General features: G+C 41.2%; 1 protein-coding gene across 1 annotated transcript in view; it reads left to right on the top strand.

Moving 5' to 3' along the window:
• MMP24 (matrix metallopeptidase 24) overlaps positions 1 to 24,484 on the top strand; it is a 48,456-nt gene extending 23,972 nt beyond the window's left edge. The window contains exons 4-9 of the mRNA XM_056867495.1: positions 5,254 to 5,558; positions 15,318 to 15,479; positions 16,605 to 16,819; positions 19,120 to 19,258; positions 21,409 to 21,675; positions 23,292 to 24,484. Of these exons, the coding sequence (XP_056723473.1) occupies positions 5,254 to 5,558; positions 15,318 to 15,479; positions 16,605 to 16,819; positions 19,120 to 19,258; positions 21,409 to 21,675; positions 23,292 to 23,629 (1,426 nt within the window). The 3' untranslated portion in view covers positions 23,630 to 24,484. The remainder of the gene's footprint in view (positions 1 to 5,253; positions 5,559 to 15,317; positions 15,480 to 16,604; positions 16,820 to 19,119; positions 19,259 to 21,408; positions 21,676 to 23,291) is intronic.
• Positions 24,485 to 25,150: the final 666 nt, after the last annotated feature.

A 25,150-nucleotide genomic window follows, 5' to 3' on the forward strand; every position in this document is an offset into this window, starting at 1 on the left:
TAGGATGTGTTTGTGTTGGGGCAAGTAATTATCTCATACTCTCAGCTCCCCATATGTGGAACGAAAATAACAGCCAACCAAACAAAATGGCTTTGAGAGCCAGCGTGGTATAGTGGTTAACAATGGTGGTTTGGAGCAGCGGACTCTAATCTGGAGAACTGGGTTTGATTCCCCAGTCCTCCACATGAGTGGTGGACGCTAATCTGGTGAACCGGGTTGGTTTCCCCACTCCTACACATGAAGCCAGCTTAGGGTTGCCAGGTCCCTCTTCAGCATCGGCGGGAGGTTTTTTGGGCAGAACCTGAAGAAGGCCGGGATTTGGGGAGGGGAGGGACTTCAATGCCATAGAGTCCAATTGCCAAAGTGGCCATTTTCTCCAGGTGAACTGATCTCTATCGGCTGGAGATCAGTTGTAATAGCAGGAGATCTTCTGTTATTACCTGGAGGTTGGCAACCCTAAACCAGCTAGGTGACCTTGGGCTAGTCACATCTCTCTCAGAACTCTCTCAGCCCCACCTACCTCACAGGGTGTCTGTTGTGGGGAGGGGAAGGGAAGGTGATTGTAAGCCAATTTGATTCTTCCTTAAGTGGTAGAGAAAGTCAGCATATAAAAGCCAACTCTTCTTCTATTTCTTCTTCTTGAATGTTAATTACAATAACACATACCTATTGACATTTGACATCAATTTCATTAATCTCACCTACATTCCTTTCCTTTGTAAGAACCAATGGCTGTTGGAGCAGTTCTTAAAATCTGTTTCTTTAGTTTTGAAAATTGTAGAAATTGAAAGAGAGGATAAAATGAAACCATTTGGGGAATGATGGCAGTTCCCTGTTGCTTAATTAATATATTTAAATCCTATGTATTTTGAAATTAGAAAACAAATAATAGGCTTATTTGCCTATTGCCTTTCCCATTCCCATTCTAAAGTCACGCCATGAATATGATACACATTATTTCCCTTATATTATTGATAACCATTGTCTTTTTTAGTTACAACAACTCAGATTGCCTGGGGTGTGTTGTGCTACAAACGAGCTAATTTGTAAAAGCAGAAGAAAAAGAGCCTTTCACCTTTCTTGTTCAAAACACAACATGACCTCTTTTTTTTAAAGTCTCCTTTAGTCTCTCATTTTTGCTATCTTTGATCTAATGTCTGACACTTTGCTCCTTCTAAATATAGCTCAGAAGAAGATTTCTGTACTTATTTTGTCTCTTACTTTATTCCAAAGTGGTAAAATAAAAATTATTACCAAACTGCTTTCATGGAGAATTCTGTTTTTCTATCTGCTAAAGTTATGGGTTTTGAAGGATATTTGTGTATTTTTATTGCAGTGTATACTCCTTTGTTGAACTCTTACAATACTTAAAATGTTAAAATCAAGCTTTAAACCAGGATTCCTGGTAAGTATAGCCATGAGTGCAGGCTTCAGATAATCCCGGCATGTATTTCTTTGTATAGAAGAAGGCAATGGGAAATCCCTAATAAATCAGACAGTTCTCATTAGGAAACACTCCCTGTGTCTTTAAAAGCTCTGAAGCAGAATAGGAATTTGCTTCACCCATCTTTTGCTAGTTGGACAAATGGAATCCTGCTTGGTACAGCAAGTTAGGGGGAAAGGTAGAAGAAGAAAAAGAAGAGTTGGTTTTTATATGCCGACTTTCTCTACCACTTAAAGAAGAATCAAACTGGCTTACAATCCCCTTCCCTTCCCCTCCCTACAACAGACACCCTGTGAGGTAGGTGGGGCTGAGAGAGCTCTGAGAAAGCTGTGACTAGCCCAAGGTCACCCAGCTGGCTTCATGTGTAGGAGTGGGGAAACAAATCCAGTTTGCCAGATTAGCATCCGCCACTCATGTGGAGGAGTGGGGAATCAAACCCGGTTCTCCAGATCAGACTCCACTACTCCAAACCACCGCTCTTAACCACTATACCACGCTGGCTCTCCAGGTAGGCAGGCAGGGGGCTAGGTCGGAACAGGAAATGCAGCTATTGCATAGTGTTCACTGCAGTGGTAGTGCTAAAGCAACAGCCAGAGCTTTGGGGTTCTTAAATACGTTCTGCATATATTATTTGGATATCCAGGAGATTTAGTTTGAAAATTATGACAGGGGCTAAAGTATCAATTTCCTTCCTTTAAGAAAAGGAAGAGTGCACCATAAGGCTCAGATTGGGTTTATGGAATCTGTGATGTAGCCACCATGATTTAATTGAGCCATTAAGTAAAGATCAGAGAAGAACGAACAATCACTACAGAATTGTTTCACAGAAAAGTGTGACTGTTTGCTATGTACTAGCATGGTAAATGTCACTATAATATATGGAATTCACAGTGTTTTCCTTAATCTAACATTATTTATATGTACTACTTTGTCCTCTCCGAGTTTCCTATTTTACTTTTTATTACTTCATTTTAAAAAACATTTTAAAATATATTTAAATAAAGCCTCAGGCAGAACCTATAGGTTGGAATAGGGCACTGGAGACCCCCGGCTTTCAGGGGACTGCTGGCCAGGGGGAAATTTCATCATACAGGCTATTTTTGATAAGCCAAAACTGGGACCCGTTATTATGAAAGGTGTTTTGTGAGTGAATAGCGCAGTAAAAATAACTCTTAATGTCAATTTATTTTATTTATCATTATTTTAAAGGATTATCGCATGTCCTACAGCTTTATATGGAAAAAAGCTTCTCAGTATTTTTCCTCGTTGACAATACTATGTAAGAGTCCACAATTTCACCATTGTAACTAAAATTTTGGTAGCTACAGGTGTTAAATCTTAGGGCACAAGGTTTGCATGCATTCTGAATATTGTGCCTCCTTGGCCAAATATCCAGTCCAAACATAATGTGTGGTCAATCTTCCCTCTAGTGACCACAATCAGTTGCTAGTGACCACAATCAGTTTTTTGGGTGATGAACTTGATGGCATTTTCCACCAGCCCTGAGTAGGATAGCCCAGGATAGCCCAATCTCATGTAAGCTAAGCAGAGTCAGCTGGTTAGTGCTTGGATGAAAGACCACCAAGCAAATCTAGGATTGCTATGCAGAGGCAGGTAATGGCAAACCACCTCTGAACAACTCATGTCTTGAAAACCCTATGGGGTTGCCATAAATTGGCTGTGATTTGATAGCAAGGGGGGGGCATTGTTTGCGCCAGTTGTTAACCTAAAGAATTTTTTTTAAGTCTTCAAGGAATACTTTGCATGTTGATTTGTTTCCTGGTATATCTCTGAATGTCTGTCATGGTACTACAAGCATGTTACTGAAGATTCTCAGAATGCGGACTCACATCACATGGAGAACATATGAAGAGAGAATGCTGTCAAGAACATGCTCAACGTAAATCTTTAAGCATTAATAATATTTTAATTGATGATCTAGAAGAAATATTTCAGATGAATTAAACTGAGTATAATAAATGTGATATAGTTGATCCTTGTCATTTCACACTCATAAATCTATTCCAAATAATGTTGTTCATGTTGATGAGACAAGGGTTTCTATTCTGGATATAACAGGCTGCAAAAGATATTGTGGTTATGGAAATTTAATTGGCATGGTGCCAGAATCAAGAAGGGCTTGTTTACTTGAGGCAATTTGAATGGGTTTAATCCTCATATTGTGGCTTTCATATTGTGTCTGACTCTCATAATTAAGTGTGCCTTACTTTAAATTTGGAGTGAGGTTGTGTTGAGAACATTTGTATCCAACTATAAGTTATTTTGTTTGTTTTTATTACAGTAGTTCATATTGATCTTTTTATAAACAAGACAGTTTTGATTGTGCTCTTCCCCCCCCCCTTACCTACTGACGTTACTTTGATTCTGCAGTATCCTGTGTGTGGTTGAGTCACCTATGTTGATCACGCTGTTCCAGAAGAAGGCAGTTTCATTGATTTGTACAGTTGTATTCATATGCTTTCCATCCCACTCATTAGCCATGACAACAAGCTTTCTTTGACTAGAGGTACAGAGTCATCTAAGGTTTCTGAGATAGTCACACCTTCATCCACATAAGGAATTAGTGATGCTGCCAGATTCTTCAGAACACATGGGAATGAATCCCATCAAATAATCCTCTAACCGTGCAATCCTAAGGGGGGGGCGGAGCCACATAGCTGCCGCCGTGACCCCTATGCTGGCATCCGTGCCACTTGCGCCATGCAAAGTGGCATGGACGTAGATGCAGGATGACTTACACTGGGGTGGGCCTTGGGAGCCAGTGCTGCCTCCCTGGTGGCATTGTCCCAACGTAAGAGGCTGTGCCAGCATTCAAGGGGGCGTTCCCAGGGGCAGAGCTGACATTAGTCAGCCTCCAAACCCCTTTTGGCTTGGGAATGCCCTTTTATGCTGCAGTGGATCTACACCAGAAAAATAGCTGGTGTCACCAATGAAACTCCAGGGAGGAATTTCAGCGCTTCTGTTGCCCAGAAGGGCTGGGTGTGTCAATTCCTGCCAGTCTATACAGCTGATGGGGCCAGTACCGTCTTCATGCCTCACTCTTCAGACTCACCGCAGGAACTTCTAAGGTGAACAAAGTTACTGACTACTTGAAACACTTTCTGTGCTTTCCAAAGCGAACTTTAGCACCCAGCTGAGAGCTCAGAAAGCTGCTATCTGAGCTAATCTTTAATTGTATTCCTTTTTTTGTTGTCTGCCATCTGAAAGTCTAGATTATATAAATCATATGAACACATGAAGCTGCCTTCTACTGAATCAGACGCTTGGTCCATCAAAGTCAGTATTGTCTACTCAGACCGGCAGCGGCTTTCCAGAGTCTCAGGCAGGGGTCTTTCAGATCACCTACCTGCCTAGTCCCTTTAATTGGAGATGCTGGGGATTGAACCTGGGACCTTCTGCATACCAACCAGATTCTCTACCACTGAGTCACAGACTCTCCCTTTTTTATCTATGGGAAGGGGGAAGAATGGGGTAGCTTGTGTTGAGATCACATCATACTGTATTTATATTTCATTCTAAGGGATCTGTCTTGGGGAAAAATGACTTCTACTATTGGTGGGGTTATGTTCTATTTGTGGAAAGTCATATCCCCACCCCCAATAAATAATAATTCTTATGGAGGAAAAGTTTGTAAACCTGATAATAAGTAACCTGAAAATCTCTCAAAAATATAAAAGGGCCCAAAATAAGTATTCTCGTTTTACTAATCTGAGATCTGAAATATGCTTTAAAACATTAATAATCTGTATTAGAAAGTCCCTTTCAGTATATTTCCTCTCTTCTTACAGTGTACACAACTACACCCCGAAGGTTGGAGAGCTTGATACCAGAAAAGCCATCCGGCAAGCATTTGATGTTTGGCAGCGTGTGACTCCACTCACTTTTGAAGAAGTTCCTTATCATGAAATTAAAAGTGACAGGAAAGAGGCAGATATCATGATATTTTTTGCTTCTGGTTTCCATGGTGACAGTTCTCCTTTTGATGGAGAGGGTGGATTCCTAGCCCATGCTTATTTTCCTGGACCAGGAATAGGAGGTGATACTCATTTTGACTCAGATGAGCCATGGACACTGGGAAATTCTAATCACGATGGTAAGATTTTAAGCGAACTTCTCATTCAACACTAAACTTTCAAAAGAGGAAGCGTTGGTTTCATGGAACCTTTTCGTATGTAAAGATGGTTCAAATTTTGTAGCAGATTCATTGTGTTTCACAAAGTCAGAAGCTGCACACCTATACATAAATGCATTTGTTGAGATCTGAGAGTGTAATCTAGACTGGAGAACTGAGCACTCTATAGACAATCTAGCTTTAAGAAAAAGCAAACAGGCTTGCTTCCAAAGTAATGGAAACCATTGGCACATCAATCTGAGTCAATCTCTTTGAGCTCACAGCAGAATTAAAATGTAATGCTAAATGGCCCAGATGTTCAGTATCCAGTACATTTTTACTCCATCCTTCCTTCAGTGATTTTGGAGTGGTGCATATGTTTTTTTCGTCTCTGTTTTATCCTGTGAGATAGTTTAGACTGAGAAAGGGTGACTTGCTGAGGGTCACCCAGTGAGTTTCATGGCAATCTGGGGATTTTACCCCAGGTCTCCCAGACCCAGATCTCTTATGCAAAAGACCTCACTGGATTAAACATTAAATTAGTTGTAAATATATTAAACAAGTGGGAACCCACAAGGACTTTCAGGAGGCATCTCATTTCCCCTCCCCCACTAATTCCGCTTTCTCTTTCCTGAAAGTTCCCATAACCTCTCCCCTTTTCCTGCTTCCTTCTTCCCTTCCCACCCAACAGCCAACCTACCTGTCTTAAGCCTTCACTCTCCTGTCTTAAACCTTCACTCTCACCCCCCCCGGCAGCCTCTACCTAGGAAAACTGTGGCCCAGTTGTGTGGTACCAACCACTGGGCCAGACCCACTTGCATGGTAGGGAACCCTCAAGGACTTGAGGGGGGGGCACCTCACTTTCCCCTGTATCCCCCTCCTCACATTATTTCCTCTTTCCCTCCCCCTGGCAACCCCCATATCCTCTCCCTATTCCTGCCTCATTCTTCTCAGCCATTCACCCACCTACCTTTTATCTGCCTCCCATCTTCAACTATATTTATTATTTATTTACTTCATTTATACCCCACCTTTCTCCACAGTGGGACCAAAGCAGCTTACATTATTTTCCTCTCCTCCTTTTTATCTGGACGACAACCCTGTGAGGTAGGTTAGGCTGAACGTATGTGACTGGTCCAAAATCACTGAGTGAGATTTTGCCCCAGGATGAGAATTCGAACCTGGGTCTCCCAGACCCTATTCTGAAGCTCTAACTGCTACACCACCCTGGCTTTCATAGGGTGGCTGCTGTTGAACAGTAGCAAGCAGCCAGGCCTAGTTGAGTCATGCAAGTCAGGTGGTATTAAGTCACCCAGAGGCTACTGCCAGGCCTAGAGGTTGCCAACCTGGTGATCTCCTGGAATTACAACTGAACTCCAGAGTACAGAGATCTGTCCCACTAGAGAACATGGCTGCTTTGGAGGGTGGACTCCATGTCATTATATCCAGCTGAGGCCTCTCCCCTCCCTAAACTCTGCCCTCCTCAGATTCCAACACAAAATTTCCAGGAATTTCCCAACCTAGAGTTGGCAGCCCTAGCCAGGCCTGGCTACAATGAGTCCTCCCTCAAAAACCAAAATAGGCCTGCCTCCTTCCCCCTGCTTTTTATTGACAGAACCAAGCCTAGAATCTATGGTTACCTAGCAATGGTCACTGTGGGAATCCATTGCTTAAAGCTACAGGCACTCATCATTTTGGGTTAAAAAAAACCTAATGTTTTGCTTTTTAAAAGATTTTAATTATTATATTTTAGATTTTTCTGCAAGCATGGGGCATTTTTCAGATTTGTAGAATGATTCTGTCTTGCCCATTTGCAGCTCAGATCACCAGATTTAAGTATCCTCAGATTCAGCCAACTTGGCTATTAGTATATAGATGATGATATTTCAAGAACAAACTTTGGGCAAAAACGCATGGGAGGTTTTGCCTTGGATTTGCCACTCTCTAAATGCACACTTTCCCCATCTGAATGCTCAAAACTCCAAAATAAGCCCCACTACAGAGTTTTGAGAATTCAGATGGGAAAAATGTGCATCTAGAAAGTGGCAAATCCAAGGCAAAACCTCCCATGTGTTTTCACCCTTGAGTGATTTTAAATACTTGCAGTCCAATTTTCACCTATATATTTAATCTCTCTTTCTTACTTATTCGCTACATGTTCATATTACCTTTCTGCTAAACCACTCAAAGTGATTTGTGATCTGTCCTCCATTGGGGATGTTGTTCCATCTTTGGGGATTTATTTTCTTTTAAATTCTAGTTTTAGTAGGTTTTCTTTCGAGGTAAAGGATTAAAGTTATTTCTCTGTATTAGCTGATTTCTTGGTAACTGTCTTGCTGTGACTATTGCCTCCCATACTGGTTGTTCCAAATGTCTGGTAGCAGATCTGTTTCCAAAAACACTTTGTTGTGCTTCCTGGTGCATGAAAGGGAATATTGTAAGGAAAAATCTACCATTCACAATTTAAAATAGATTGAGCTGATCTGCTTTTTTCTTTTCTGAACACTGCATATACAGAAGATTGTGCCTTTAAATTTAATTTAGGTTAAGGTTATGGTATCCCTGGCCTGAATGGCCCAGGTTAGCCTAATCTTGTCATATCTTAGAAGCAGGGTTGGCCCTGGTTAGCACTTGGAAGGGAATACCAGGGTCGCCATGCAGAGGAAGGCAATGTCAACCCACCTGTTAGTCTCTTGCCGTGAAAACCCTACTGGGTCACCATAAGTTGGCTGCGACTTGACAGCACTTTACACAGACACACAGGGTTATGGAACTGATTTTGGCCAATGGACCTTTTTCTCATAGAACATGGAAGTCTTATATTCTTACTTTATTACATAATAGATGACAGGATGCTAAAACTGAAAATAGTACTGGCTGTTTTCAGTATATAAACCAACTGTGGTTTTGGAAACCTTTCTATATATAAACCATGTATTAAATGATTGATGGAAAAGCCCCAGGTTTACAGAAAAGACCGAAATCTTTTTAAAACATGCATTGGGGTGTTTAAAAAACCCCAAATAATAGAAGTGTTGCCTGTCGTTTTAAGAAACAAATGCTGTCAATGGCTGTTGCTAGGAAACCACAACAGAATTGCCAGCCTTTAAGCCTTGTTTTCTACCAGTAAAATGCAAGGGGAGGGGCAGGCCTCCTTCCAAGGCCATTTTGGACTCAATGGGGTTAGGCGTGGCATGATATCACATGATTTGCATTACTAACCTAGGTCCAGATGCTTGCTACTGTTAACAGCAGCCACCACACAAAAGCCAGTGTGGTATAGTGATTAGAATTTCAGACAAGGATATGGAAGGCCCAGGTTCAAATTCACACTCTGCAAAGGTGCTCACTGGGTGATCTTGGGCCAGTCACACACCCAGCCAATCCTACCTCACAGCATTGTTATGATGATATAATGAAGGAGAGCAGAACAATGTCAGCTGCCTTGGGTTCCCCATTTTGGAGAAAGGCAGGGTATTGATGAAGGAAATAATAAATATAGCTGAAGATGGAGGTAGATAAAAGGTGGGTGGGAAGAATAGAATGATGAGGATATGGGGCTACCAGGAGGGGGGAAGAGGAACTAGTGTGGGGAGGAGGAGTCAGGACAAAATGAGGTGCCCCTTGCAAGCCCTTGCAGGTTCTCCACTGCACAACTGCCCAGCCTGATAGCGGGAACTACACAAAGTTTTACCGGGAGGGAGGGGAAAGGAAGAAAAGCTGAAGATGTGAGAGGCAGATAAAGGTTGGTTGGTAGATGGGAAGGTCAGAAGGAAAAGGGGAGAGACTATGAGGACTTTCAGGAAAGGGAGAGGAAATAGCAGGAGAGAGGAAATGAGGTGTTCCCTGCAAGTCCTTGCAGGACCCCCACTTGTCAATAATACATATAATTTCCCACATGATCCCATCTGTGGATACTTAAATCTGGAGATTGGGGGCATGAGCAGACCAGACATATATTTCTACAGACTTGTGAAAAGCCCTAGGTTTGCAGAAAAACCCAGAATCTAAAAATGGGGTGGGGGTGGAGTTAACCCTCCTTAAAAGTAATAGAAGCAGCACCTATGTAACAACATTTGGCCATCATACAAATAAGTAATTATCTGGACTGTAGGCATCTCAGGAAGACTTGATCAGATGGAAAGATGCCGGTTGAACGTTGCCAGCTTTCTACTTAGGCTGTTAAAACTTTTGCAACCGTTCTCTGCATTCAGGTGGGTGACCTACTTACTGAAACTCAAAGGCTGCCAAAACTAAAAAAGGAGAGTAATTAGTGACAAAATGCTTAGTCCCTGAAGTTAAGTTTGCATTAGGCATGTATCTTCAGGTATCTGCATCAGAAAACTCTTCAGTGGCTCTGCAGTTCCTTAAGAACTATTGATTTATCAAGTTGCTTTAAATAAAAACAGAAAAATTAATGGTGTTATCATTTAACTATCTGAGGTCTTTCTGCAGAGATGGTTATTGCAACAGAAAACCAGCTGGGCGCAATAAAATAATTTCCACTCTTGTTTTTCTTTTCTCTATTTTGAACCTTCTCTCTCTTCACTGTAACTTGCCATACATTTGCTTTTTGCATCTGATGTCTGTGTATGTCCTATTAAGCCTATCTTGTACTGTTCTTGCTTCCCCCTCCCCCCCCCATTTTTGTTTATTCTCTCTGACTTTCCAGCACAGTGCCAATGAGCTAGACTCTCCCGTCTTTCATTTTCCATTTACAAGGTTCAAATACATGGAAACTTCTCTATCATTATGTTTTTGCTTTGCTAGCAAAATATAATGCTGTTTAATAAAGAGAGGTTACCTAGATTTTATTTTATATAACACAATTTGTTTTTGTTGCCATTGTTTCTGACCACAAACGAGGTTAATTTTATGGCCCACTGCCTTTTTTTTATTTTTTCTTCACTATATTACTCCTGTTCAGACCACTCACTACTCCGCACACTCTCCAACACTTTAATCAGCCTTGTTTCCGAGATGATAAAACTCATTTGTCAACTCTATTAGTAACTTATGGTTTGAATTTATTTGCTCTTATCCAGAGATTCTGTGTACACACAACTCTGACAAAGGGAGCTTTGACTCTCTAAAGCTTGTTCCCTGGAAATCTTGTTGGTCTTTAAGATGCTACAGGACTCGAACCTTGAACTCCTACCAAGAATGGGGTTTTCCATGATCACAGGTGTTTATTCGTTGCACATGTAGAAGTGTATCAGAAACTGTTACAAGTATAAAATAACAAGCCACCTTGAACCACAAGGAAAGGTGGGGTATAAATGTTTTAATAAATTAATAGACAACCCTAAACAGACTTACACTCTAAGGCCGCTGAAGTCGATAGGCTTAGAATAGCATACCTCTGTTCAGGATTGCTCTGTAAATAGACTGTTTTCCAAAATACAACAGAAGCAAATAGGAGAGATTAAGGAAGCCCTTGTACTGTTTTGCTCAACAGTTTCCTAGCATGAAAGGAGCCTCTGGATTATGGCAAAGCATATCAAAAAAAATTTCTCACATTCTGATATTGGGCCTCTATAACTGATATGGACCTAGGGTTACCAACCTCCAGGTGGTGCCTAGAGATCTCCCAGAATTACAACTAGGGTTGCCAGGTCCTCACTGGCCACCGACGGGATGCGGGTTGGTAGGGTTGCCAGATCCAGATTGAGAAACTCCTGGAGATTTGAAGATGGAGCATGGGGAGTACAGGGACCTCGGTGGGATACGATGCCATAGAGTCCACCCTCCAGAGTATCCATTTTCTCCAGGAGAATTGATCTCTGTAATCTGGAGATGAGCTGTAATTCTGGGGGATCCCCAGGTCCCACCTGGAGGCTGGCATCCTTAATTACAACTGATCCCTAGACTACAGAGATCAGTTCCCCTGGAGAAAATGGCTGCTTTGGAGGGTGGGCCCTATGGCGTTATACCCTGCTGAGGTCCCTCCCCAAACCTGTTCCCACCCTCCCCACTCTGAAATGCCCAGGAATTTCCCAACCCCGACTTGGCAACCCTATGAAGCTCACATAAGTGAACAGATACATATATTAAAAGCATATAAATCCTTGCATTCTAGTTACCAGCGTGGTGTAGTGGTTAAGAGCGGTGGTTTGGAGCAGCGGAGTCTGATCTGGAGAACCGGGTTTGATTCCCCACTCCTACACATGAGTGCCGGAGGCTAATCTGGTGAACTGGGTTTGTTTCCCCACTCCTACACACATGAAGCCAGCTAGGTGACCTTGGGCTAGTCACACTCTCTCAGCCTCACCTACCTTAAAGGTTGTCTTGTGGGGAGGGGAAGGGAAGGTGATTGTAAGCCGGTTTGAGTCTCCCTTAAGTCGGCATATAAAAACCAACTCTTCTTCCTCTTCTTCCTCCTCCTCTCCCCCCACCCCCGCTTGTGGGACTGAATTTTAGTTGATCCCCATTCTTGCAGCAGCTCACCGCACCCCCTAAACCCTTTTCCCAGGCATAGAGCTGGGTGCCATGAAAGGGCTTGCAATGGGAGGAAGGAATCAACTAAAACCGCCATCTACTGGCAGAAAATAAGCATTAGCTACACCTCTTAATAGCAATTAAAATATTTTTAAATTTTACAAACACCAGTAAATTTGAGAAAGTCACTGCTAAAAATAAATAGTAATTGGTGAAAGACAAACATGTCTGTTAAAAAATCTTCTCGTTCCTGTTGTCTGGTGGAAAGGTCAGCTTTCCCACTGCGGTTTTAAGTCTTCTGTTTGCTAAGGATTAGCTCAGTTCAAGCATTCTTATTTATGATTCATATGCAAGGATGATTAGAATTTCTTTATGACTCCCTGCCACAGAAGGAGATTTGCTTTGACGCATATGTCCATGACCACAGGTCACTTATTGGAAATACAGCAAACATCCTCCAACTTTTTAAGCTTGCAGAATGGTACAGTTTTTTAAATTAAAATACAAAGTAACAATGAAGGTAGCATATTGATTTATCTGGGCAAAGGAGTACAATAAATTGCTATTTTGCATTTCTCATACATTAACCTGGCACCGCACCTTTTACCAAGCATACTATCACCTAGGGCTGAGCCCTGGAAAGGGAAGAGGTCTTATAAAATATGTGGGTGCCAAGTAGTGCTTTTGGGATAGACGTCAAGGAGAATATGGAATAGTAAAGGAACAGAGTGAGTGAAGACATTCTTTGCTTCTTAATTTTTAACCGATAACTGTGCTCAAGGTTTCAAGCTTTTCACCCACAATAGTAGCAACTACTACCTTACTTCTCCTGGAATGAAAGCTGGAAAAAAAATCATTATTTTTTAAGTTGGATTTTGAAATGCCATAGTTCTTAGACAGAAAAAGAAGATTCCAAGATCTGTAACTATAAACATTTCCAAAGTCTTTGTTACTGCCCTTGACTTGGTGTGATTTACCAAAGCAGATGAACTATTTTGGAACAACCAAAGCCATATCTATAAAGTAGGTTAGCTGTTCTTACTTTCATTGCATTGAGTTACAGTGCACTGGGTTTCTATTCAGTCTGAAATCTGACAGCTGCTGTTCTTTCTTCTTTTCCTTCATGAGGTGTTTATGCTTTTAAAGTGTCAAACAGCTATTTGTATTTAAGTCATATTTCTGTGGACTAGGGTCTCATGTTTTTTCTTTCTGAAACAATCTCCATTTTCGCAGAGTGATTCAGCCACCATTTCATTTGCATAGTTTAATCACATGTTGTCAGAAACGTCCAATTGTCGTCACCATGCACCATATTATTTAAAAACAACAAAGAGGCTTTTGGTATCTTAAATCCTAATAATTTTGTTGTAGCATGAGTTTTCATAGCTAGAATCTACTTCATCAGATCCATCACCTGTGAGATGTGACCCAGGAAAACTGTGATTAGACTCTCTCTCAGTTTTTTTGTTTGGCATGGTACAGGGGACGGGACTTTACCTTTTCCCCTCTGCACAATTTTCTCAGTGTAGATTGCTGTCCTCCCCTCCCCTTGTGCTGATATTTGACCCACAGGGGAAAATATACATATCTGGGACCATGACTGAGAACAGGAAAATGCTGTGATGGCAAAGGGGTAACTACTCCCCCTCCCCAGCACCACAGCCCTGATCTAGATTGCAGACCTCCACAGCTGGTTTTAAATTTTTAAAATTACATCTTGAAGATTTCCCCATGTTATTTGGCCCAAGTGTTTCCATTAGGAATCCCGTCCAAATCTCAACCATGGCATAAAGTCACCAGATGGCATTAGGCAAGGCACTATATATCTCAGCTCTTTTCCTTTTTCTAATGTGGAGATAATAATTATGATGTACTTTGCAAGTTGTAAGGTCTACTGAGGCCATGTAGGTTCAGTAGGATTGCCAATTGCCTGGAGGAAAAAACTCTGTCCCTTTCATGGAGGCTTAATGTGTGGGAAAGAGACAGCATGGTGTAGTGGTTAAAGGTGTTGGACTAGGATCTGAGAAACCCAGATTCAAATCCCCACTCTGCCATGGAAACTTTCTGGGTGACCTTGGGCCAGTCACACACACTCAGCCTTGTCCCTGGCAAGTGTTTGGATGGGAGACCTCCGAGGAATACCAGGGTCGTGATATGGAAACAGGCAATGGCAAACCACCTCTGAACATCTCTTGCCTTGAAAACCCTGCTGGGCTGCCATAAGTCAGATGTGATTTGATGGCAAATAAAAATGTGGAAATGGAAAGCTGAAGCATTTTATGGCATGGAGGTTAATTTTTATTTTTTTATTTTTATTTTTTTATTTTGTGATTTATAACCCGCCCTTCCCGACCGAAGCTGACTCAGAGCGGGTAACATCATATAAAAGCATTACTACATCAATATAAAAATCTAAATTTAAAATAATAAAATCCCAATTAAAACTTAAAACACAAAATTACAAAATTTCGAGTGGCGCCTAATCACACTCATAGTGCTGGATATTTGCAGCAGGTTACCCCTCCGTTGACATTAATAATATAACAAGAAGGAGGGGTAATAGGAAGGCCAGCAGATGATATTTGCGGCTGTCCGCAGCCATAGGCCTGGCGGAATAGCTCTGTCATGCAGGCCCTGCGGAACTCTTCCGCCAGGCCGGCGCCAGGGCCAAAAAGGCCCTGGCTCTCGTCAAGGACAGCTGCACTTTTAGGGCCAGGGACCACCAGTAAGTTGTTATCAGATGACCGTAAAGATCTTCGGGGGGTACACCAGGAGAGGTGGTCCCCGAAAATCACCTGGTAAATAACATTCCATTAAGCCTCTATTAAAGGATCATGGGATTTTTTCCGCCAGGCTGTTGGCAACCCTAAGCCACTGGAATTATTTAGGGCACCATTAGAAACTTTTAAGATATTGAAATTTTTGACCAGAAACGTATGTTTTAATGTGTTGTAATATGTTGTGAGCCGTCCCAAGCACGGTATTGCTGGGGAGGGGTGGGATATAAATCACATAAACAAACAAACAAACAAATGTTAAACGATTTGAACAACCAAAAAGTACTAGAAAAATGATATGTGTTATTATTAAAACAATATGTAAGAGTTGCAATATATGGGCAAAATAAAGTCAGGTGTCTTCCAGTGCCAGCAAAGCCTCTTTTTAAAAGGTGTAGCTGCTGAGCATCTGTAAGTGCTGATTAAAGTGGTTATGTTTTCCAGAGCTTGTGATGGATACTGTTATCATACTGATGTAATACTAACCGTTATGATCTCATTCTATTGTGATGCCTTTTCTTTCTAGGAAACGATCTCTTTCTTGTTGCAGTGCATGAACTTGGCCATGCACTAGGCCTGGAGCACTCCAATGAGCCCAGTGCGATCATGGCTCCTTTCTACCAGTACATGGAAACGCACAACTTCAAGCTGCCACTGGATGACCTTCAAGGAATTCAAAAGATTTATGGTGAGGCAGTGTCGACTTTATTTAAATTATCTATCCTATCCTTTAGGCTCAAGGCAGCTTAGGGTGCTGAAATCTACTGACACAAGGTGTGTGTAGGGAGAGGTGGTTATGGCTTAAATGTGCATAAAAAAACCTAACTATGCCAAAAAAGTGCAAGTAACCTCATTTATTTTTCACTACCAAACTTCTGTTTAGATTTTTGAAAATGCTCAGACTTTAGGTTTGACAGATTTCCACTAAAAAAAGGCATCTAGGGCTGAAGTGCAGCCAACATGAATGCCTTTCTACATGCCCTCCGTCTTAATATTCAAACAGAGGGTACTCTCAGGAAACTGCTGTCATGGCATCCTAGGGTCTTTCCACATGATGATCCTTTATTTACTTCATTGTACCTGGTCTTTCTCCCCAGTGGGGACCCAAAGCGACTTATATGGTTTCCCCAGTACTTAAAACACTGTATGTTGTTCCTAGTAATGTGCAGTGTCCATCCCCTCAACAAGCACAGTCAGTGCATACATAATAATCAAGTAAAATATAGTTGCCTGAGAGCCAAACTACACTTTTGGACAACCCATGGCTCCTGCCGCCATTTTAGAGGAGAATTTAGCCATTTAAAAAATCGCCGCGAGGGCTCACCGCGCAGTGGCACCACGCGATCTTGTTCCCCCTGCATCTTTTTCAAGTGCTGACATTAAATTGAAATTAATCCTTTTATAGTACTACACCCAAGTCTTTTGTAACAGCAGTGCATTTCTTGATCCTTTTCCTCCATTTTTTTGTTTCTGTTTCAATACTAGAGCGCACATCTTTACTGACATCTCCCCCCTCCCCACAAAATAACAGCTTTGAAGAGAACAGCAATAAAAAAGGAGAAAGCAGTGAAAAGGAGACCTGTTCCACTCAGCATGGTTATCCTACCCACAGCAAGAATCAAATACTGTTTACTAAAAAAAAATAAGAGAACCACTGGTATACCGCCAGAGAGCTAGTCGGACTTGCGTTTGTGTAGGAAGTAGAGGATTGTGTTCAAATCTGGGTAGGAAGCAAAAGAGTTCTGGAAAAACCTTGGGACTCAGTGTTCTGGCTATTAATTAGTGCTTTTTCCCCCCTTTCCTTTTTGTTTAGGTCCTCCTGCTGAGCCACTGGAACCCACCAGACCTTTACCAACCCTTCCTGTCCATAGAATCCATTCCACTTCAGAAAGAAAGCATGACAGACATTCAAGACCTCCCAGACCCCCATTAGGAGATAGGCCGTCCACCCCAGGCAGTAAACCCAATATATGTGATGGAAACTTCAATACAGTGGCACTGTTTAGAGGAGAAATGTTTGTTTTTAAGGTAGTAAAACTGTGTTCTGTTAGAACTGTTTCTTTTTGTCATATGTACGTGAGAAGAATCAGCATTGTTTTAATCTCTGCAGTTATGTAACGCAACACCATGGTTCGGACATAACACCAAATCACAGTTTGATGCTACATGAATGAGCCCTATGCTTACACAGCCCTATTCTTACACAGTTTCGTGCTGTCTTGTACACTCTGAGTCAGCTACAGTGCAATCCTAAGAACACTTTCCTGGAAGTGAGAGCCAATGAATAAACCTCAGTAGGATTCTGAGTAGACCGTTTTAGGATTGCTTTCTTACTGACTTGCTGTTTAGCACAAACCATGGTACGCTGTTTCATCATGTAGAACATGAAAAGCTGCTGAGCAGGGCTGGATCGACCATTATGCTGAGTAAGCTGCCGAGTCTAATTGGGGGCCCTTCTGGCCTTTAACTCTGGAAAATGAAACTGACTGCTGCTTCTTTAAAAATTTCCTGTATCTCAAAATATAGTAGCTGTTCTCACATTAAAAGTGGGCAGAAGTGGCTATCCAGGTAGTGGGGCAGGAATTTAGAATACCAGTAGCAAGGGTAAGAGCTGGTCTACACATTATGCAGAATAAGATGGTAAGCCTGTTAAATTTTGGACTTTACCACTTCAAACTGCAAATGTATTTTGAACATCTCCTGTCTCTTCATGTGTAGATCAGTCTTGCCTAACATCTATTATGAGTTAATCTGGCCCTGCTGCTGAATTTTATTTAAGCTGGAGGAACCTGTGAATGAGAAGTGGTATTTGGCCTGGAGAAATTATTTGGTGAAAGAAGGATTGAATGTTAATTTTTTGGAATTTTTGGAGGAGATAGGTATTGGTCAGTAAGACTGTTCTTATGACTGGTATCAAGGATACGATAATAAAATGGAGGGAATGTTCTGTTGTGTCACTAATAACAGTATGAGAGAGAGTGAGAAGGATCTGAAGATAGAAGAAAAGATGGTATCAGCAAATGGGAAGCTGCAAAGGGACCAAGCCTTGAAGTGGGAGACAGGGGGATCTGAAATGTACTTTGGGGAGGGCCATGGCTCTGTGGTGGAGCACCTGGTTTGTGCACAGAAGGTCCCAGGTTCGGTTACCGGCATCTTTAGTCAAAATTATTAAGTAGCGAGTGATATGAAGGACATCTGCTCAAAACCCTAGAAACCCACTAACAGTCAGACTAGATGATACTGACCTTGATATACCAATCTTCTGATTCAGTCTAGGGCAGCGTCATGTGCGGAAGATCTCTGTTCATACTGTGGGGCTAGACATGTATGAGACTTGATTCAAATGTGAGGATCATTGGAGGGAAGAAGCAAGGGAAATGATTTGGATGATTTAAATGTGGAAATAACATAATTCAGGAAATGGGGGGGAGGGGTGACACACGGAAACCAGGAGTCAAGCACTATTATATTTGTATCCTACTCTTCCTCCAAAGAGTTAGAGCAGCCTTCACTCTTCCCATTTTATTCTTACAACAACTTTGTGAGGTAGAATAGGCTGAGAGAGAGCAATGGGCTTAATGAAAGAGTGGTGATTTCAACACAGGTCTCCCCAATTCTAGTCTGACACTCTAACCATTGCATGACATTGGTAGTAATGTCAACTTGACATTTTTTGGCAGGAAGATTCAGGATGATGAGGAGAACAGTTAAAACAAAACAAAAATGTCAAAATGGAAAGCAAGGAAGAGAAAATGGCTTTTGGAGTATAATATGAAATAGATAGGACAGGAATGAGGAAGGGGGGGGGTAGCAGGGTGTGTAGAAGAGCAAAGAAGAGCCGCTTCAAACAATTTTAGTTTTAGAAGATCAGTAGGGCGCAGAGTGGTAATCTGCAGTACTGAAGTCAAAAACTCTGCTCACGACCTGAGTTCGATCCCGACGGAAGTCGGTTTCAGGTAGCCAGCTCGAGGTTGACTCAACCGTCCATCCTTCCGAGGTCGGTTAAACGACTACCCAGCTTGCTGGGGGTAAAGGGAAGATGACTAGGAAAGGCACTGGCAAACTACCCCGCAAACAAAGTCTGCCTAGTAAACATCAGGATATGACGTCACCCCATGGGTCAGGAATGACCCAGTGCTTGCACATGGGTACCTTTACCTTTTTAGGGCAAAAAAGCAGATTTCAAGGTAATTTTTATGAAGAGAGGCTCTTTGAGACTCGTAATAGGAAAACTGAGGTCTTTTAAAGGTAACTCTGTAGATCTTGGCTTTTTGCATTGTTATCAGTTGTATTGGAGTCTTAGGAAATCCTCTTTCCCTTTTTTCTAGGATCGCTGGTTTTGGCGTCTCCGGAACAATCGTGTGCAAGAAGGTTACCCCATGCAGATCGAACAGTTCTGGAAAGGGTTGCCTGCAAAGATTGATGCTGCTTATGAAAGATCTGATGGAAAATTTGTGTTCTTTAAGGGTAAATATTTTCTTTGATATTAACTTTATATGCACAATTCTGCTATAATGTGTCTCTATCTGAGCAGCAAAGGTGGTTATTATGATTATTTTTATGAAATTTAATTTTGTCAGAATAAAAAGAAAGCCTTTCTGTTGTGTAATCTATTTTATTTTCTGGTCTACGACAAACAATACCTATGGGATAATAATTACAAAATTAAATTAAAAACTTTATAAAGAAATATGTACTTATGTGAAGAGTTATAATTTCATCTTCACAAGTAGACTGTGTTTCTGTGTTGTTTTTCATTTAGATTTCAAAAATGAGTAATTGTTTTATTGAGTTCTGCAAAAGAAACTTTGTAATTGGTTATCTCTTTGAATCTGAAGAAGTAAAACTTAATAGTGAGTAATTTAACTAGGATGGAAAGGTGGGCAACTTTTGTTAAACAGCTTGTGGGGGCTGTTGGCTTGCTCTCTGGTATCAAGCAGTGTCCAAAATACGGTAATCCTCAGTTTGCCACAAATGATGTTTTTCTGGTTAACTTGCTTGCCCTTTAAAGGTTTTTCCTGTAACAGGGCTGCAAATGGCAAGATGAGAAGGAAGAATTCCTCCCTCTCCCAGTGAGGGTCAAGCTATACATTATCAGAGATTGGATCTCCTGAAGTTTTATTTTAGACTAATACTTCTGTAGGGGCTCCCAAATTCAATCCAGGTCATGATGCTGGACTAGGTTAATCCTTTCCCCCACACTCTTTCCTGCTAGAATCACCCCCAAATTATTGTTGTGGGTTATAAAGACAAAGATCCATAAGGAGAATCCAGAGAGTGAGAAGTCTGCTGAATTTAGGATCTGAGGAACACGTCATGGCATGGAGGGTGGGGGTACTATTTAGAAAGCTTTGCCATCTTGGAGTGGAGGAAATCTATGACAGTGTTCTTAATTACTGGTAGGTAGTGAGGTGTTCAGGTGCAGGGTGGGTCTCATCTGAGAGGAAAGAGGTTTGCTTATTGAAGAAAGTCACAAACGGTGAAGAGGAAAAAGCAGTTTGTGAGGACCGATAAGGGCATCCTGGGAATTGTGCCTTGAGATGTTTTTAAGGATTTAGAACACTAGTTGGATGAAGGTTGGGATCCTGTTTGTATGATGAACAGGGGAAGGAATCGCAGGATCTCTTTCATTTCCTGTCACTGGAGATGCAGTCAATAGTTGAGTGAAATTAAGCAATTTTAACAGTTCTTGTTAAAAACAAAAAAAGAGTGGGATTTACTTTTTGGTGTATTGTGCTATTTGCAGTGTGAAACATAATGCACATAGAATAGCAGAGGGGATACTAGTTAAGGTCTTATTTATTCTTTGACCATCAACCTGGCACACACTCAACCAAAACATTAAACTTGTACTGTTTTATAGGTCTGTATTTGACACTTTTCATCCAATTTTCAGATAACAGCGGATGAGAATATATGTAATTCCACTTCATTATACCAAGCCAAAGAACTTCAAAATAGGGTAACAAGGATCTTTCTTAGCAAAAATATTATGCTACAGAACCTTCCTTATCTTCTATCTATATCTAGCTTCTGATGCTACAGCAAAATGCAAAGATGTAATAACAGTACAATGATAGATGTGTAATCACCTCTAGAGCAGGCCTACCTAGCACCCTACGTTAATTTTCCTGTTAATTAGCTGCACAAATGAGATGTTTCCTTGTGGGAATTTAATCCCCAGTTTCCTATGCTTCTCTATCCCATATCCCTTCAAAAGCAGGAGGTAGTAGCAGGGAAGGGAAATAAAGCAAGGAATTATCAACCCTGATTTGGCTAAATAACTGTATTTCTCAGATCCAAATTTTTGTTTAACTCAAACTCGTTATAAAGTAAATTCCTACATAAAATATAAAAAGAACTCCTAACATTTGGATGTGCTCCACATCCTTTTGAATAAATATATTTGTTGTACAAGAAAACTTGAAAACTGCCGACAAGGTGCAGTTAAGAAAGTAAGGTCTGTGAACCACCTTTTATATCAGTTTGTTAGGCAAATGTTAATCTTGGCTATGCTTCCTCTCACTTTTTAGTCTCAAGCTGCATCATTAGAAACCTTTCAGATTTATTGAATCGGCTCTTGGTAAATATGCATTTTCTCTCTCTCTCATGCTTAGGAGATAAATACTGGGTTTTTAAGGAGGTGACAGCAGAGCCAGGGTACCCACACAGCCTGGTGGAGCTGGGCAGCTGTCTTCCTCGTGAAGGGATTGACACAGCTTTGCGATGGGAACCTGTAGGCAAAACCTACTTCTTCAAAGGAGACCGGTATTGGAGGTATAATGAGGACAAGAGAGCGACAGATCCGGGCTACCCCAAACCCATTACTGTATGGAAAGGGATCCCACAGGCCCCACAAGGAGCATTTGTTAGCAAAGAAGGCTGTGAGTATTAACCATGTTATGTGTTTATTCACTGAATAGCATTTAAAATATCCCGTTTTTTGTTGTTAAGTTTTTCTTTTGTTTTTGAACTTTGTGTTTGGATTGGATTGAAGCCTGAATATCCACACCTGTGCAGATGCATATAGTTATGGACAGTTTTAGAGAGTAGCTGTGTTGGTCTGAAGTAGAGCAGCTAGATTCCTGTCTAGTAGCACTTTAGAGTCCAACAAGATGGGGGGAGGGGCTTTAGAGATTCAAAGCTCCCTGCATCCAATACCAGTAGGAATTGAGATCCACGAGTCCTTATATCCCAGTGTTAAGGTGGGAGGGGTGTAGCAGAGACAGGTGTCAGAATGTAGAGGTACAATGCAAAATGTAAGTTTGATTAAAGCAAGGAGAAATGCTTAAGGGCATATAATTAGCATCTGTAGTGAGATAAGAATCCTAAGCCCCTAATCAGCCTGGGGTGTGTGTGTCCATTATTCTAAACATTGTAATCTCCCCTTGAAGCGTGTCTGTTTTAGGACTGCCGGTCTTAGCTTAGCAATGGAATGTCCTGGAAGATTAAAGTGTTCTACCACTGTTTTTTTAATGTTGTGATTTTTTATGTCAGATTTATGTCCATTTATTCTTTTGTGTCGGGACTGACCTATTTGTCCGATGTAGTATGGAAAGGCATGGTATATATATAACACTTGATGGTATATATAATGGTGGAAGATGAACAGACGAATGAACCTGAGATGGTATGGCTGGTGTTGTAGTTCTAGTGTTTATGTTGTCAGAGTTAATATGGGGAAGAGTTGGCAGCTTGGTTTATTGCAGGCCCTGGTCCCAGAGTCTGTGTGCTTGTTAGGAAGGGCATTATTGTGGATGAGAAGTTGTTTCAAGTTAGGAGGCTGTCTGTGGTTTGCCTCCCAATGCCTGTGAGGGGTATCATTGTCTAGCACAGTTGTAGGTCTTTAATGATGTGTTCAACCGGTTTGAGCTGAGAGCTGTATGTGACCACCAGTGGTGTTCTGTAGTTGTTTTGTTTAGGCCTATCTTGTAGCAGGTTAATCCTTGGTATCATTCTGGTTTTGTTGATGTTTCTTTACTACATCAGACAGGTATTGTAATTCTATGCTACAGCCACATCTGTTCTGACCTCTCTGACAGAGATTTGCACTTGCGGGATCTACAACAGATATTTCTGGAATTACGAAGGGGGCTTTGACTCTCAAAAGCTCATACCCTCAAAGTATAGTTATGGATGGTTTCCCGGCCGCACATCATGGGAGCCGATGTGTATCACAGTGTACAGAATTATTCCTAATGGATAATCAATGGGTTCCAGCTTCAAGTTCCCCCACCCTCACTTTCATTGTTTCTTATCCCTATTCTCCAAATTCATATTCATGCAGGCAGGAAAGCAAAAGTAACTTCCAATGCAAAGGAAGACTTAAGTAAAGTAACAGACATCTTTTTCTGCCAATCAAATACTATAGCTGTTTCCAGTGTGGCCCTCAGTGCTGACCAAGTCAACTGTTCTGACCATGTATAGAATTCCTTTAATCTGCTTGTCTTTGTAAACTATGAATGGTACAGAATGGAGTAATCTTTGCTTTCTCTTCCAGTTTATACCTACTTTTATAAAGGTAAGGAGTACTGGAAGTTTGATAACCAGAGGCTGACTGTGGAACCAGGATACCCCAGGTCAATCCTCAAGGACTGGATGGGTTGCAACCAAAAGGAGGTTGAACGGAGCAAAGACAGACGCCTCTCTCATGACGATGTGGATATTATGGTGACTATCAACGATGTGCCTAGCACCGTCAATGCAATTGCAGTTGTGATCCCCTGCATTTTATCTCTGTGTATCCTTGTCCTGGTATACACAATCTTCCAGTTCAAGAACAAAGAAGTCCAACAAACTGTGACCTACTACAGACGACCTGTCCAAGAATGGGTATGACAGGCTCAGCAGTTCATTCAGACTGACGTGATGATGACAGGCTTCGGACAGTAAAAAGGGGGATCAAAGGATAGCCTGCCAAACACACACACACACAAATAAAAAACTCTTGAAGAGACTTGTTTGAGTCAGACAGAATTCTGGGACTGAGAGAACAGAGGACAAAAATCAAATATACCCAGGTGGCCTTGCACGGTGGAGCCGCTTTCCTTCTGACAGCCTCAGTGCCGTGTGTGTCTCGGTGTGACATTTTTCACTGACCCACTCAGTGAATGTCGGAGACCTCAAGAAGAGTTTGCTTCAACTTTTTTTCAACTCACCCAAGCAATCTTCTTCAGTGCCCTCTTTTAAACCCAGCATTTGCCAGTGTAGCCAACCACCTCTCAACAGTCCTGTTTTTTCTACACTTGTCTCATCAAAAAAGGTAATTCTGTGGGACACAAAGGGAACACTTAAGTACCTTCTGAAGAAGACATTCTGAGGCTGAGTCATTCTGAAAGATTTTAATTTATTACAGGAACCAGGCAATTACCTGGATACTGTTTTTTCCAATACCTGCTGGTCAGATGTTTTGTACATTCATGGTAATTAGTTGATGCTCCCACTCTGCCAATGCAGATACATACATATAAAGAGCTCTTAGGAGGTAATTCTGTGTAGACCACAACTTCAAACAGCTCTAAAGCCAGATCAAACCATAACAGCACAGGGAACAGAAATTTCTTAATTCAAATATAGTCTGCAAGACTAAGCAATTGGGTTCAACCACGAGTGATGTGAATGCAGCCCTCAATGCTCTTGTTTTTAAGAATGTCATGTAATGAATATTTAAATGTCATATTACCACTATTTTAAGTTGGCAACAATAAATTGTTACCATTATATGATTAACTATAAATTCTGTGATATTTTTATACCTTTATAATTAGGGAAGTGTTATGTGCATCAAGATTACAGACATTTTTCACCAAGATTGCAATGAAAGGTTTGGTTGGGGAATATGAAATATCTAATGCAAGGGAGAGGAGAAACAAATGAAGAAATTGTGTTTGAAGTTATCCTCAATTTATACTTTGGAAATTTAGTCTGGCATTAATGAAAAATAACTTTTCTGTAGCATCTAAGAATCTAATTTGAAAGTAAACTTAATATCACATCTAAGAATGTTTGGAAAACACCCCAAAATGTGGAAGGTACATATATTTTAGAAAATCAGTATTTTGATGATTCATATACACCATAAAGTGATATAATACATGCTTCTTGAAGACAAAATTATGCGCATTTGCTTTTTAGAACAGTGCAGTGGATTATATTTGCCTGTTGTAATGTTTATGAGTAACTGTTAAACCAGGTTTTCCATATAGGTATAAGTATCAAAGGTATTATTTTTCAGATATCTTCAAGGGTTACAAAAACTGGTAGTTTCTTTCCAGACTCTTGTCATTTTACCGGCCAGATATGCCTCTTTTATAGTTGTTGTATTTGCTGCTGTTCTACAGGCCCTTCAGTAAGGGAAAG

The sequence above is a fragment of the Euleptes europaea genome, chromosome 2 (assembly GCF_029931775.1).
Source record: "Euleptes europaea isolate rEulEur1 chromosome 2, rEulEur1.hap1, whole genome shotgun sequence".
Taxonomy (NCBI): Eukaryota; Metazoa; Chordata; class Lepidosauria; order Squamata; family Sphaerodactylidae; genus Euleptes; species Euleptes europaea.